The 15917-nt window shown below is 38.4% G+C and overlaps 2 protein-coding genes across 12 annotated transcripts in view; one reads left to right on the forward strand and one right to left on the reverse strand.

The window, feature by feature from the left end:
* The window catches only part of METTL15 (methyltransferase 15, mitochondrial 12S rRNA N4-cytidine), an 85793-nt gene extending 73463 nt beyond the window's left edge, over positions 1-12330 (reverse strand). For 2 of the 11 annotated variants that reach the window (XM_065065455.1, XM_065065459.1), the window contains exons 1-2: positions 11638-11808; positions 9999-10278 (exon numbers count right to left, since the gene is read on the reverse strand). In XM_065065455.1, coding sequence (XP_064921527.1) covers positions 9999-10278; positions 11638-11684 — 327 coding nt within the window. In that variant the 5' untranslated portion in view covers positions 11685-11808. Of the gene's footprint in view, positions 1-9998; positions 10279-11415; positions 11556-11637 lie in introns of those variants that run through there. The other 9 variants (XM_065065454.1, XM_065065458.1, XM_065065450.1 and 6 more) reach the window with 9 other exon arrangements.
* The window catches only part of KIF18A (kinesin family member 18A), a 36719-nt gene continuing 33016 nt past the window's right edge, over positions 12215-15917 (forward strand). The window contains exons 1-4 of the mRNA XM_065065448.1: positions 12215-12324; positions 13402-13796; positions 14472-14629; positions 15740-15844. Of these exons, the coding sequence (XP_064921520.1) occupies positions 12245-12324; positions 13402-13796; positions 14472-14629; positions 15740-15844 (738 nt within the window). The 5' untranslated portion in view covers positions 12215-12244. The remainder of the gene's footprint in view (positions 12325-13401; positions 13797-14471; positions 14630-15739; positions 15845-15917) is intronic.

The following is a 15917-nucleotide window of genomic DNA, read 5'->3' on the forward strand; positions in this document are numbered from 1 at the left end:
GCTAAAAAGAAGGTGAGCTTTATTTAAATGTAATTTTTAAATGTAATTACATTAAAAAACATTTTTAAATGTAATTACATTAAAAAATATTAAAAGCATTATACAAAGGAAGCTCAAAAAACACAAACATTTGCTGCAATCTGGAAAACCAATGCCACAGTTGTGACAACTGAACAATTCATTTATCCTCTACTGCATTATTAAAACTGTGCAAATTGGAAAACAGAGGACACCAATGCTGCCTGTCATGCCAAGATGCACTTTTCACATATTTAGTCTAGTCTTTTGTAATACTCATATGATCCTCCAGTCAACTTCTTTTGATAAAGATTGGATGTAAAATACAGGCCACCAAGTAAAGCAACTTTTTAACGTCTGATTCTGTACAAATGCCTGTTCAACCATAAACGAGTGGTTAGACAGGTAGTTGTACAAATAGTCTTGAGTTTAAAAGAAAAAATTAAGTATTTTTTACACATTTGCTGTAAAAAAGCTCATTCTTATTAACGCTTCCAGTATAACCAAAACAGAAATCCAAAAATTCTGCAGAAAGTCATCTTAAGCGCTGGTTTTCTTTCTATAGGACAAGAAAGCTTTTAAATATTTTTGCTATAGAAATCTAGTGTACTTAGTGTTTTTTCATGATTTTATTATACCAGATCAAAAGTGTCTACAGTGAATAAACACTTAACCTATTCTAAGCCATGCTCAAAACATATGAAGGAAATTCATTAACCCAATCTACCAAAACTAAGGTAGACTTTTTAATGTCTCACCAAGAAGTCATTCAAGAAATACAGCAGATCTTAAGAACCTGACGGTGTCGGCAAAATTCTTCAAACAAGGAAACCCATCCAGATCATGTCACCATGATAAAATAATCCAGATGAATCCACAAGCATTTTATAATTCCTTAAAACATCACAATGAATCACAACTTGGGCATCTTCCCAAATGATCTATGCAATACAGGCAAATCCTATTAGTGTTACAAAGTCTGTGTATATTAGAAAGTCCTCTAAAGATAAAAGTACTACAATATTGAGAAAAAAACCCCAAACAGCTAATTAAGTGCTACTTGTGGCCAAGCAAGAGTTTACTACTTCAGAAATAAGTGGTTTATGTTCTACCGAGAAGGGCTTTTCAACAGGATACCATTTCCCACTTACAAAAAGAGGTCATTTTGTCATTTTGATACTTTCCCTAGGTAACGGTTTGCTTATCAATTCAAGGTCAGCAGAGGGGTCTGTATTCAGCCCTGCTCAACAATTACCCAGCCACAAAATCCTTCATTAAAAAAGATAAATCCTCTTTATTCAAACAAAATATACACCAACACTCGCTTCAGACTTCACAATAGTAATCTTGCTGAGTTTAGAGAATGGCATCTGTCAAAATTTGCAAAATATTTAATCAAATCATATTTCTAGAACTACCAGAAATCTAGAACTATTTTCACTAGAACAAAAATACCGACTCAGAGATTTAATCCATTTGAGGTCATTCCTTCTCCATGGTGTTAGCACTTCAGTCAACAAAATACTAGCAGGTAACAGAATTATCTATGAGAAAACAGAACGTTTCTATGAATCTTTCTCATCTTCTCCTCCGTCAAGGTGTTCACTTACTGCTCTGCTAGAAGTGACACCTGTTGAAAGGACACACCTCATGTAAGCTTCTCAAAGCCATTGAACAAGGACTTTACACTAAGCTTTACTACACACAAAACCTACCCCAGATTAATTCCAAACCATATATCTATACATTTTAATAATTCTATTTCTCAGTTCTAAGCACTGCTTCTTCAGTTGACTGAGGATGTGGCTTACAACGAACAAGTCTCCTGCATTCTCCCAATTTATCCCAAATCCGTTTATTGCACCTACCGCTATATCCTAATGCATGCATAGATCAACCACGTAGAGAAAGGATTATCATTTTATCTTGGTATAGCTAAGACTTTGTCTTTGATTTTGATTAAATATACAAAAATTAAAAGGGCATACTTGTTTTATATGCCTGCCAAAACACAAGGCTTTTGAAATTATTTCAAATAAAACGGATTGTTACAAAGTGTCAGCACAGTGAGACACGCTATAAAAGTTGGTTACTCATGGGACTGCAATAAAGATTTGTTAGTAGAGAAATCTACTCTCTGAGAAATGCTGGAATGTTTTAATATCTCTCTAAATAAATTACGAAATTGTACACACATTCACAGATGAAAAATTATTAAAACATACACTTTGCTGTTATTCACTTGCAAATAAAAAAATGCTAGAACTAAGAAAATGAGAGGTCAAAGATAATCAAAGATACTCTTGCATTTTTATCAGGATATTTTTATACCATTGCTATTTAGTAAGAAGCGCTATTTAGTCTTTAACATACTAATAACATTTCCTCCCTCTCAGGAGAATTTAAAATATTTTGCAAATATGTTTAGTTTCATACAGTAAATCAGACATATCTGTTTTTAAACTAGAAAGTACCTATTTTGACTCTTAATAAGTATTTCAAAACTATTGCCACACAGAATGGAAAATATCACAATCTAGAGAACCTCGTAACCAGACACTGTCAGGTCCCTACCTCCCATTCTGAAAAAGCTGCAATTTGCATCCGCATTTGCTACTTCTATCAGGAACCCCAAAAATGAAAGATGACTTGCTATTTATTTTCTAAAGCCATCTCAGCTTCAACCAGTAACAAAATACTGCCACGTTCTAATATAAAGTTATTGAACAACGAAAAATGAATTTTAAAAGGAACTGCTGGAAAATAAAAACATCTGTGCCAAAAAGTGGTCAAGGATACCATGTAGAGCAAAATAGTCATTTCAAGTTTCTCAGCAGCAAATTACATATGTTTACAATGTTTTGAAAAGTAAACAACCCTTCCAAAATTCTGGATCTATTACCAAAAAGGTGATGTTGATCAGAGTGCTATGAAATGTATGAGCAGCTACATTGTACAGATAAAGCCACAGATTTATATGGGCACAACTCCCATCCAAACCTTCCTCAAGTATAAAAGAGCCGAACTTGTCAGTGAAAGTATTATAAAGGGATTAAAAGGTCTTATAATATCACCTGTCAGAAAGTAAAATGACCAAAGGAAAAGAAAACAACAGTTTAAATTTTTGCTAATGGTAATACACTGCACCATACAAACCATTTTCTGTAGTATCTACCAGAGAGATGAGGAAGAAGTAAATGAATTAATTACACAGCGGAAACGGATTTTAGTTGCAAGAAAATATCTCCAATCAGTTCTATACAGTACATGTCTTTCATCTATGTAAAAAGTTACCACCTGTAATTAAAAAAAAAATAAAATAAGGACTTATAGATGGAATGTAACTGAAGTTTTTCCAAAAGCATCTTTTTGAGAATATGAAATGATTAAACAGTTGTTTGCACTACAGGTCTAACAATCAACATCTAGAAATCTAAATAAACAGTTGGCATTTCGTAAGAAAACAACCTTCTCGCATAATGTATTAAGTAGGATACAAAATAATTTTCCAGTGCCAGCCTATCCAACAACTCAACCTAACGCAACTATTATTACCCATTTTTCACATTTAGCTCATCCACACGCCAGAGGGTGCTACTAAATTATACCAGTAAACAGCAGAAACACCCGTAAGATCACACACCAGGTCTACATATTCAAGCACTTCAGTAACTTGCGTTCTCTATCAACCATCTCTACATCATTCTGCACAGAAAAGAGACTTACGAATGGTATTTTGGAGCAGCTATCAATCATAATCACTCAATAGCCTAAAAATTAATTTCAAATATCCAGAAAGTTTCCTGGGATCAAATTTTGTCAAGGCAACAGACCACAGAGGAGCCCTTTCCCAATTCCCTCTTAGACCAGAGGTAGAAAAAGCAAAAACTTCGCCTCAATATGCGTTATTTACTTCACTCATTTTCCTAAGAGTAATGTTGTCTGGAATTAGATTTAATGACATTATGACTCAAGCACACCCTTATTAACATTTCCATAGGAAATTAAAATTTCAATGTCTGAATGACTTCAGCTAATCACTTCACTTAGCAAGACAGAGATGATTTCCTCAGCTGCCTCACAAGAAACGTCTTTCCTCTGTTATAACTGAGGAGACATTTAAGATGCAATGAAAATTTTACAAAGGCTCAACTGAAAATCTAATCCATTCTTTAATATTTATGGTTAGTCAACCCAAAAAAGCCACGTACATGTTTTTGATATGTCTTGGCTGCCAAATGCCTGCAGCAATTTGACATCAGATAATACAACTTTTTATAGAGAGGGAGCCTGAAACAATATTAGTTGATTCAGTGTCTGAAATACAATTATTAATAGAAGTATTTCCCAAGCTGTTGAGCACCAGCAAACAGCACCGGAATGAAGACGATGTGCTCAGTAACTCTGAGAATTAAAAAAAAATATATATAAAAAATAAAATTGGACCATAAATTTCAGTGACTTCAGATACAAATTAATTTTAAACATCAGATTTGGTAGTTTAACCTTTTCATGCAGAACACGCCTGTGTTTTGCTACTCAAAACAGGATTACCTTAAACAGAAAGACAAGAAAGGGAAAAATATGCAGTTATTTCCTGTACTCCAAGCATGATCTTAAACCCCCTAGTAATATTTTGTGTGGTAGAAAGTCTTTATTCCTGTTTACAAACTCAAATTCAAATATTTCATAAGGAAGCTCAGCCAAAAGGCTGACTAAATAAGACACAAAGTACTAGATGGGGAGGAAATGAGTAGCTACATATATTAATTATCATCCTTTCTGGGATCACAGGCTCACTCAAGTTAAAATTTAAAGGGCTTAGATTACTTTCTGGTGAATTTTATTAGTTTTCCCCAAGAGGTGCAAAGAGTAATGCTGTCACAACAGAAAAGGAGAGCATATACAGCGTCATTACAAGCTGAGTCACCCAAAAGCATTGAATCTTGCTTTATTATAACACAGCGTCTTAAATAGTCTCCTGAAGCACTATCATTTGTTATGTGATAGAGTGGTACCAGCGAGCTAACCCAGAATTACAACAAAATGAAATCTGGCGCATCTGCAGAGTTGTTCTCTGTAGGCAGCCCAAGTTCCCTTGCTGGTCTCTTCGGAGATGGCAGCTCCAGGCTTCCCTTCCTCTACCGCAACAGGAAAGACGCAGAAGAAAGTTGGTGAGAGCTGTCTTGTTGCTGATGATCCCATTGAGGAGCGCCTGCTGAGAGCCGGGCTGCAGGTGGGGAGAAGAGGTGGTCGGGCAGGTGTCCAAGAACCACAACCGAAAGATTCCTCCCTGTGCAGCTGTAGCCAACTTATTCTTCCCTCCCAAGTTTTTAAGTTAAAGAGCAAAATCTCAAAGTATAAAAAAAGTAAAATCTGAAGGCATTTCTTCACCATGCCTCATTCATATCTTGCCATCATTCAGATCCAATACATTATTTTTTGTTTCCTGGTACCACAGTCTAATAACACAGCAGTACCAGCTTCAAAACAAACGTGCAGTGCTCTCAAATAAGTCCTATGTGCTTTAATTCATCTGCCATTAGGGGATTTGTGATCCCTGTATTCTTTCAGGACCCACTACAGAAAACAGCAAAGCAAGAAACTTCAGACAACTAAAGAGCATGACTGGACTTCCTGCACTCCCTCGATCAACAAGCCCATCATGAACACCATCTCCTGTCTTGTTTTCTTCCCTGTCCTCCCTTCTTGCCTCTCTCATCTCATGACAGAATCCACCCAGACGCAGGTAATGTAGAACTTGTATGACACTTGTCAGCATCACTTTGTTAAATACTCCTCCTTCTACCTTGTTAACTTTTTTATTTAGACTGCTTGTCACAGCTGAGAGCGATCAGTTATAAGTTAAGGAACTGAGGCAAATGCAGCCTGCTCTTTCAACTTCCCATGTAAACACTGTCACCAGAAAAACAGATAATATTGTTCCTTAAAACAATATTTAAAGGACTATCTTGTGCATGTCTTAAAACATTTTGGAAAATAATTTTAAAATGTTTTCCATTTTCACGCACTACTTTCAAATGCTAATTTCACAAAAAAAAAAATCCCCCTTTAAAGTCTGATTTTAGCCAAATATTTTAAGCAATGCTCTCTAGACGATGAGATTCTGTTTAACAAATTTCCTATTACACACCACAAAACATGAATATAGTTAGTTATGCACTCTACATTACACATCTCTCTACACAGCTGCGATCTGAAACCCGGCTATTCTCTTCTGTAAAATTACATTATACACGACCAAGAAATCAGGCAAGACAAGAGTGACTGACTGGGTGCACAGGATCAGCTGAAATCACTCTCAATACTCCCAGTAACGCTGAAGTATCACAGCAAAAAAGTTTTCTGTAATGCCCAGTCTATTTACAGAATTTTGCTTTATTAATTTGCCTTTTCCAAGTTCCAGTGTCTTTTGCTCGTTTTACAATGACAGTTTACCGTTATTGTGTGCTGCTGCCATAGAAGAATTAATCATACACTTTGCATGTGGAAAGGTATTTTCAGTATGCTTCCCACAAAAAAACCATACAGCTGTTTCTACAACAAAAAAGACTATATGAATCACTTTGTCACTGGACTACTTGCAATTTACAAGTCCAGGGGAAAACAGGCTAAAATGATAAAAACAGTTCCTATGTCCATGGGAGTGTAGTGCTCATCCAAAACAAGTATTGCAGCAATTATCTCAGGATGTAATTAATATTCCATGCCAAACTCAGTATTTTGGTTTTATCCTACAAAATACCTCATACAACTTAAGAACTCAGATTTAATTTTTCAAGGTCCCTTTTAAATTCCTGTTTAGCTTGGACAGCCCGTGGAAAATTTCATTTTTGAGAGCCTTTAGTGTAAATGGGTTATTCCAATTACAAATTATTTGCAGATTGCTTTGGAAGTACTACGGTAAGTACACTGGCCACCAGCACAGCCACATAACTATTTATACACCATGATTCTTGGAAACTCTTCTCACAAAACAGAAGTCCACTCTGCAGGGTGCTGTACAGAGAAAGGTTATTTTTGTCCTTAGGAGCTTACACTCAGTATAAGGTGGAAAACAATTACTGATATATGGCCAAGGATATAAAGAAACTAAAAGAACAATTTCAGAACAAGACTCAGCTTTTGCACACCAGCAATCTACCTCAGCTTCTTTTGAGTGTCATTTATTACTTGACAATTATAGCTCTGAGGAACAGGAAGGAAATGACTCCGTTCCAGATCAACATCCAACAGTGGTAAGAGAACTTCGGAGCTGAAAGGCCGCTGTCTTCAAACTAACTGCAAAGCTCAAGCAGCATTTCAGTGACAAATCCCCATGTCTGACTGTCAGCAATGTCTTATGCTGCTTCTTGTTATTTTGGAAGGCCATACTCATACTCTCTCAGTTGAAAAAGAATCATTTGACATTTGGATGCATGAAAATCGTAGCTATCCTGAGAACGATGCAATGTATAACTGAAAGACTGAAAGGAAAGCTCATGGCAATCCTGGAGGGTTTTAAGAAATAACCATCTCTTTCTAGAAGCTAAGTATCACACATTATTTCCAAGACAAAGAGGATACCCTCTCTAATGAAAGATTGGTAGAAAAAAAATAATCCGAATAATTTTATGAAGAATCAAAGAGGATACCTCTGCAAGAAGTCCCAACTAACTCAAGAAGATGTCAGACAACATCTGTTTGGGGAAAGTCAACTGCCTTATTTTTTGCAGACACAATGAACAGAACGAGATCAAAAGCTCATTTGATATTAACTTTGTTTCTGATGAACCACTCTAACACTGGAGAAAATGGAATGGTCTTATTCATTCTTTCTCACCTCAAGTTTGATCACCTATCATTTAATTTACAGATATTAAAGAAAAGCTTCCAGAACTCTCAAAAACCAAGTAATGCTCCTAGAGCTCACTGTATCTCCGCTCTAGTCTAGATCACATTTAATGTAAAACTATACAAGACCAGTTTACAAGCTTCCCCATTACATCTGAGTAGGTTATAACAGCAATAATGCCTGTTTTTGTTCTAGTTATTATACATAAAAGTGTGCTGTTTGTGCTGTAACACTATCAAGTAGTTTCCTAGAGCTCTGCAACCTTTAAGAACCTTTGTTATAAGACCCCCATAAGAATCATTAAAATTTCAAAGTTTCATCCTCAGGCATTCATAGTAGAACTTACTGCTAATGAAATTCATTTCATATCACTATGGCCATATGATGTGGAAGAGATCCAGTGACTATTGAAAAGGACAAAATAGGAAAAAGTAAGGAGAAAAATCAGGAAAACATGCTTCTGGATGTCCAAAGACATTCGTTCTGAAAAGGAAGCTTGGCTCTTCACAACCACTGAAGTTTAAGAGAACAGAGAAAACTCAAGCTGCCCAGACAAATGCAGAAACAGTGGCTGAGTTTGTGTAAAAAAGACTAGTGGACTGAAGACTAAAATGTAGTTTAGCCAATACAGTGAACTTACATAGGAAATTACTTGCATGTAGATTTACTGCAACAGACTATTCATCGAGGAGAAGAACGGTAAATCGGTAAAAACTAATTTGTACAATATGCTTTGAAGACAGGACTACTACAGGGACTTTGTAGAAACAAGCTCTAAAGCAATAAAGGAAGATTCAAAGATAAGTGGGAAAACAGTTGCTTAAACCCATGACAAATAGATTCCACAAACGAGACAGTCAACAAGAATATTCAGTAGGAGGGTACTAATGTCCTTATCTCAGCTGTGACTCACTCTTAAGTAACACTTATTTTCTTCGGAACACCTACAAGTAAAATGAAAACCCCATTCAATGACCAAAACTATAGGGAGAACGTTTTCTTTCTAATTTAATTTTCCTTATATTTGGGAACTCCTTGTCTCAGGACACAACAAGAAATAAAGGTCCAAATCAGTTTTTTTGTAACAAATAACGTAACTGTGTTAAAACCCAGTAGAGGAAATCTTCATGTGCACAGGAGAAAAGAAAGCAGAAAAACAAAATCCAAGATCAGAATAACTTCCCTGCCCATAAAATACAGTGTTTGTGAAGTTCTTAGTCATGACTATCACCTCAAAAATATAAATTGATACCACAGTCCCAGTTCTATATCCATGTTAACAGAAACTGCACCACCATTCGTGTGAGTGAGAAACAGTCTCAGCCTTGGTTGAAAATTTCGCTGATGTTAACTGCAGCAAAACTCAGTTGACACACTTCATGCTTTTGCACACTACTTATTTTCAAAACTTCGGACTTCAGAAAGTGCTGCAAACGTCTGATTTACGCTGCCTTTACAAAAGAAAAATGGAAGTGCTGTTTTCATTTTCGGTTATGCTAAACAGGCTTCTGTTTAGCGTAAATCCTCCTTTTCAAGTTATAACACACTTGTGCTCTCTTATGTCTGTCACCAGCAGTTCACCACTCTCTTAGAAATCTGCAAAACCACATATACACAGACCTGAAAAAAAAAACACTCACCCCAATAATAAGCTATTTTACATTAATAAATATTTTAAATCTCAGAAAGTCTTCAGGGACAACAATTGTTACTCTCCAGTTTATAACCAGGAATAGTTTCTTTTGCAAGTTTTATTGCCAAATATGCTTATTTATATCAACAAACACAGTTTAATGAACAGTTTCCCATCAGCCTCCTCTTAATTCTTATTCAAGTAAACACTTACGCAACTTGAAAAATACTTTATACAATGTCACAATTTCTTTGTTCATTTAATGTGTGAAAATTTCATCATAGTTCTGACAGGTGAATGAAATCTGAACTGAAAGTTCCTTATGTATTTCACTAGTTTAGGCATCTTCAACAGAAGGACACACGCAAGGGCAATGCACATTGCAAAAATTACATTATTTAGATTCTCTGTGGTTTCCAAAACACTGTGTTCCAAACAAAAGAAGTTTTCACAAGGCCATGCAACAAGATTTGACCACAACTTTTGACTCACCTGGCCTGGCTGGGGGGATAAACAATTAACAACCTCCTCCAGCATCACTGGTGTGTGCAATCTTCCAAAATTATTGTCTTCTGTACTTGGAGGCATCTCTTCAGTTTCACATTTTGGGACAGTTTGTTCCTTTAATTCACTGTCAGAAAGCTTTTTTGCTGAAGAATGGATCCTTCTGGCCAAAGTAGCCACATTTATTGAATTCAGTTTGAAGTTGCTCAGAAAGACACATTTGTGAACTTGGCACAGACACCGAGACAACATTTTGGAGCTGAACAACCTAGAAAAACAGTAGACGTAGGGAATTACTTAACAAAAATATTTAAAATACTAGATTTGTTTTTAAAAAGTGGAAATGCTGTAAGTAAAGCAGTATGCAGTCCAAGATGGGCAGTTTTACAGATACATCATGTCAGCAAAAAGTGCAAAAAGTGAGAAACTCTAACCTGTTTTCAGAATTTTCAATATTATCTACCAGTCAATCATATTCAAACAACAATGGTTTCCTTTTCAACAGCAACATCTCCTTTTCCTTTTCATTGCCAGGACTCCAACAGCGTTACAATGTCCCAGAGACACTAACATTCAACGACTAACCAAATCTGAGCACAACCAGAACAGTGACTTTACTTTCAAATTGGTCCCCTTTGTTTTGCCAAGTGCAACGAGATGATTGCTCTGAACACAGCAATCTGGTTGCCAAGTTTTCTATATTTCTAGTTAAACCAGTAATGGACAAGACAAACACTGCAACCATATTTAAAACAGCACTATAAGTTTGTGTTACACACATAATAATTCTATGGTTTTCATTATGCATTACCTCTTGTAATACAAAATATTTTTGAACACAGCCAAATGTAAGAATTCTGCAGAGTATAACTAACTGAAATAACACCCAGAACATCAGAGTGGTTTGCTATGTACTTTGTCTGTAACCACATGGAGAACTGATGAATTTCCCCTCTAGCCAAAACACCTCAACTCAGTAACCTACTAGTAGATAGCTGCATGACTTAAGTAAATTTTTACCTCCCATCAAAAAAAAAAAAATAAAAAAAAAAAAAGATAACAATAAGGTTTTATTGACAAGGTATCTGCATTTCTTTATGGAGCTGAGATCTCCTGTAACAATGTATTTCCTAGTCTCTCCTTCCAGGCAAGAATGTTGCAAACTTAGACATAAAACTATCTGAAAAGAGTGCCATCCTACATTTACCCCATTAACAGAAGGGCAACCTTATTTTACCTATCAGATTTTTACTTCGTGCTTTGCTTGCATTTACCCAGCCAGAGACTTCACATCTCTTGCCTGCATAGATAAGAACATGCTGAGTTATCACCTCTGGCAAGTTATTCTCCTGGAAAGTTATTCTCCTGGTAATTTAAGCCTCAGTCAGGCAATATTTCCCCTTACCTTAAACTTGTAAGTCTTAAATTTGGAAGTGTGCATCCCTCTACAACCTTGCACAGAAATACCACCACCTTGCAGTTTTGCAACAAACCACAAAGCCCCTACAGAAAATACTGTATGAAGAGGGCAAAGGCCAACAACCATCACCCAGCTCTCCCTGCCCTACATCGCTACGGGCCCAGGAGGTGTCGTTAACACCAGGGACACACTTTACACACAACCAACCTCATCCTACACATCTGTGTTGTTTTTTCAGAAGCACGCAGAAGCATCCTTTCCTACAGCATACGCGTTATATACATCATACATATTAAGCAGCATTCAAGCGGCTTGAGGCTGCAGAGCAGGATTTGCACTCAAATGGACAGTAAAAGCAGAGATAGAGCAGAGATTCGACCCTGTAAGGCTTTTCCCCAGAGACACCCACACCCCACAGCCCCATCCCCGCCCGGGCCGGGGGACACGACGGGCCCTGGTAGCGACAGCCTGCCTGTCCTCCCCACCAGGCTGGGGAAGCCCCGCTGACCGCGGGCTCCGCCGCTGCCCCTCAGAGCCAACCCCAGCTAGGCCTCCCAGTCCTCCTGAGAGGCTCAGGAAAGTAGGAAACCCCCTCAGCTTCACAACACCGGAGCCGCTATCTCAACACTCCCCCCACCCCCAGCAGGCACCGGCAACCCCCACAAAGCAGGACAGTGCTAAGCCCCCCAGGCGCCCCCATCCCGCTGCGCACCGCGGAGCTGCCCGCCCCAGCTGGCGCCGAGCGCAGCCGCGCGTCCCCTCACGCTCACCCCTCGGCGCCGTCGCGCTGGTGGCGTCATGGGGGCGGTGGCCAATGAGGAGGCGGGGAGGGCAGGGCCGCTTGTGTTTGAATTCGGCGGCCGCGGCAGGCGGCGGTTGCTCGGCCGTGCGGAGGTGAGTGGTGACCCCGGCCCGCTTTGGTCCTGTCCCCTTGGGCCCTGTTTGGTCCTTCTGCTGCGGCCCTGGCCGTGCTGTGGGGCTGGTGGCGCAGCTCGAGGGAGCGCTGGGTGAGGAGGGCCGGGTGGGGCTGGGCCGCGGCTCCCCTGCTGCTCCGTTCCGGGTGTTCCCCTGCGTTCCCTTCTGGTTCTGTGGCCGTGGGGCGGCTCGGCTGAGAAAGAGAAAGGGCAAGCGTGTCCCTAGGCTGAAAAGGTGTCACCGAGAGCCTTTCCTGTGAAGGTCGCTGTTCGCTCTGAAGAACGAGCGGCCCCGGTGACCAGCTGGGAGGGCCCGTTAAAGGGACTTTCTGCTTTAGCATCTGCGGAACGTGTTACTGTGTCCCATCCAAATAACGTTGAAGTAAATCCAACTTTCGCTGTTTCTTTAAACCTACGCGCAATGCAACTGAATCAGCATCGCAGAGAAAGCTCCGCGTTTTGCTGAAGGACAAGAAACCCACAGGCCGTGAGAGGCAGCGGGCACAGGCTGGAGCACAGGAGGTTCCATCTGAATATGAGGAGAAACTTCTGTACTCTGAGGGTGCCAGAGCCCTGGAACAGGCTGCACAGAGAGGTTGTGGAGTCTCCTCTGGAGACATTCAAACCCACCTGGACACATTCCTTTGTGATCTGCTCTGGTGAACCTGCGTTAGCAGGTGGGTTGGACTGGATGATCTCCAGAGGTCCCTTCCAACCCCAACCACTCTGTGATTCTGTGTAGAAACCTGGTAGGTCATCTGGAACTTTGCTCTGAACTAAAGGAAAGCCGGTAGATTAATTAGTAGCTCAATTTGTTAAATTAAGCTTCCTGATTTCCTAGGGAAATGCTACTTGGTTTCCTTAAAGCTGTGCTGAATTAGGTCACCTTTTCAGGGCAGTTACTGTGCTTTCCAAAGTTGTTCTGTCACTGCAGCAGCCCAGGGGGATGGGCAGGTCCAGCACAGGTACAAGATGTTAGCCCTGATTGAAGGCGTGAACTATTCAGAAGTTTATATTTGAAGTGTTAGACCTTTCACTCTTATTTTGTCAATTGCAGGAAAGATCCAGCTGCTTGGTCCGCAAGAGCCTTTGAAGCAAAGAAGGGGGACAAAAGGGATGTTGCTATGTCTGCTGCTAAGGAGGAAGATGTCTGTAATCATGTGAAAGTGGTGGTCCGTGTCCGCCCAGAGTCTCAAAAGGAAAAAGATGGCAACTTTAGCAAGGTCGTTCATGTTGTGGACCAGCATATATTGGTCTTCGATCCAAAAGAAGAAGAAGTCAGCTTCTTTCATGGGAAGAAACTTACCCATAGGGATATTAATAAGAGAAAAAATAAAGATCTGAAATTTGTATTTGATGCTGTCTTTGATGAAAGTTCATCCCAGTTGGAAGTTTTTGAGCACACGACCAAAAATGTAATCGATGGCTTCTTAAATGGATATAACTGCACAGGTAACTTTGTTATTTATCTTCAATTCAAAAACTTCACTAAATTCCTCAAAGTTTCTACCATTGTACCTGACTGCTGCAGAGGCCTTAAAAAAAGGCTGAGAGAGAAATAAAGCATTTGTTTTAATTTATAGATAATGAGAGACTGAAGGTTTATGGAACTTAAGATAGCTCTACTCTATTTTGGAAATGAGTTCATGTTAGTGTTATAGTAGGCAAGAATTTTATCTGATATATAGATATTTCTGAAGAAAGCCCTCTGGAAAGAGTTGTTCAATCAGAAGTGGTTGTGTCACTGAGTGTGTGGTAACCTGCTTTATGAACTCTCATCAGTAGCTTGCTTTTTTTAATTGGCAGATGGAATGTGGTGAGGAAATGAAATATCTACCTGCAATAAGTTGATGGTTTAGTGTTATGAGACCAAGCTAATAATATTTCCATGTAAATTAACAATGAATGACTTTTGCACTGAAAATTCAAAAACTGATATGATTTTGAAATAACTTTCTGATTATAGATGTAAGAGGTAAAGCCTAAGTAAGAAACTTGATCAGTTATGAAAAGAGCTGTGCAGAATGACAGAGGTGTGTGAACGTCTATTTGTTTTTGTGTTTCCAATTAGCTTACTGGTATAAAGTAAATATTTTGCTTTGTTTGTTTGTTTTTGCAAAAATTCAGTGCTTGCATATGGTGCAACGGGAGCTGGAAAGACTCATACAATGTTGGGTTCCCCTGAAGATCCTGGTGTGATGTATTTAACCATGATGGCACTTTATAATTGCATGGATCAAATGAAAGAAGATAAAATATGCAATCTTGCTGTCTCTTATTTAGAGGTAAGCGAGTTCCTACATTTAGTATGTTGTTTTTAGTAAGGCATGTTTTAATAAATAAAGACAAGCTGGTTTTGCATTCCCCTGGCCCTTCCTGGGACTTTATAAAATATGTTGTCCCTGATAGAAATAGAACTGAACTGTGCTCCACAAATTTGCTGTTATTTATAGGCACCTGTTATTATTTAACAGAAGACTGTCCAAAAAGGACAATCTATTCTAATACATTTACTAAATATTCTAATGACTTCTGTCTTGCCGATCAGTTACATCCCTCTTGAACATCTGTTGATGTGTACAAGAAAATATCTTTTCAGGGTTATATTTCAGGATTTCACAATAAAATCCTTTAAGCACAGTGAAATCACAAAAATGTTGTCTAATGCCTTTTTGATGTTGTTTTCTAAAGTTTTATGTTTACTTTATTGAAGACATAGCACAATTACTTGAATTAGAGCTGTTCTGTGAATGGTTACCTCTACAAATATTCTGTTTGTTCTTTGTCACATTCTCCTCCCCTTTTTTTTGCATCACAGTTCTCTTTTTACAAGTAGTTGTTTTAGCACTGTTGCCAAGCTGTAATAGTAAAATTGTTACCTTTTATCCCCACTCAAAGTTTTAATGGAAGACTAGTTAGTATTTTGGGGGGAGAAGGAGGAGCAAAAAGTTTGCTTTGCCACGTGCTGTTTCAAGTGCTTCCACAGACCAGGAAATACAGTATTTAAGAATTTTAACAGAAATATGTTTGGATTACAAAATCTCACTACAGTATGAATTATGAAGAGTAACGGAGGACAATAAATGCTTTGAATTCATGATTGCTGCAAAAGCGTTTTAGTAAAAATAGGTAAACTTTGACTTTTTTATTAAGAACATTTATTAGGAAAGAGTGACTCCCACTTCAATGGCTAAAAAATTCATGCAAATGGAATTAACTGAATATTTCCACCTTGGTATAAGAAAGCTGTTTGGCAAAAATTCTACAGAATGAATTTGTTGCTTTATCTAAAAGAAGTACTAGAAAAGACTGTGATGATTTCTGGCTAGTTAAGTTTAATTCTGTCAAGTACGATAGGATAGTTTTATTAAAATATTTTGAATTCCCATTCGAAGGTCTACAATGAACAGATACGTGATCTGCTGGTAAACTCGGGGCCTCTGGCTGTTCGTGAAGATACCCAGAAAGGGGTGGTAGTTCAAGGGCTTACGTTACATCAGGTATGGAAATAGATCTTGAAATTCAGGAAACCTCCCAATACGTTTGAGAAAATGGTGAACTTCCCGTTGATCT

This window comes from Columba livia, chromosome 5 (assembly GCF_036013475.1).
Source record: "Columba livia isolate bColLiv1 breed racing homer chromosome 5, bColLiv1.pat.W.v2, whole genome shotgun sequence".
In the NCBI taxonomy this organism is placed as follows: domain Eukaryota; kingdom Metazoa; phylum Chordata; class Aves; order Columbiformes; family Columbidae; genus Columba; species Columba livia.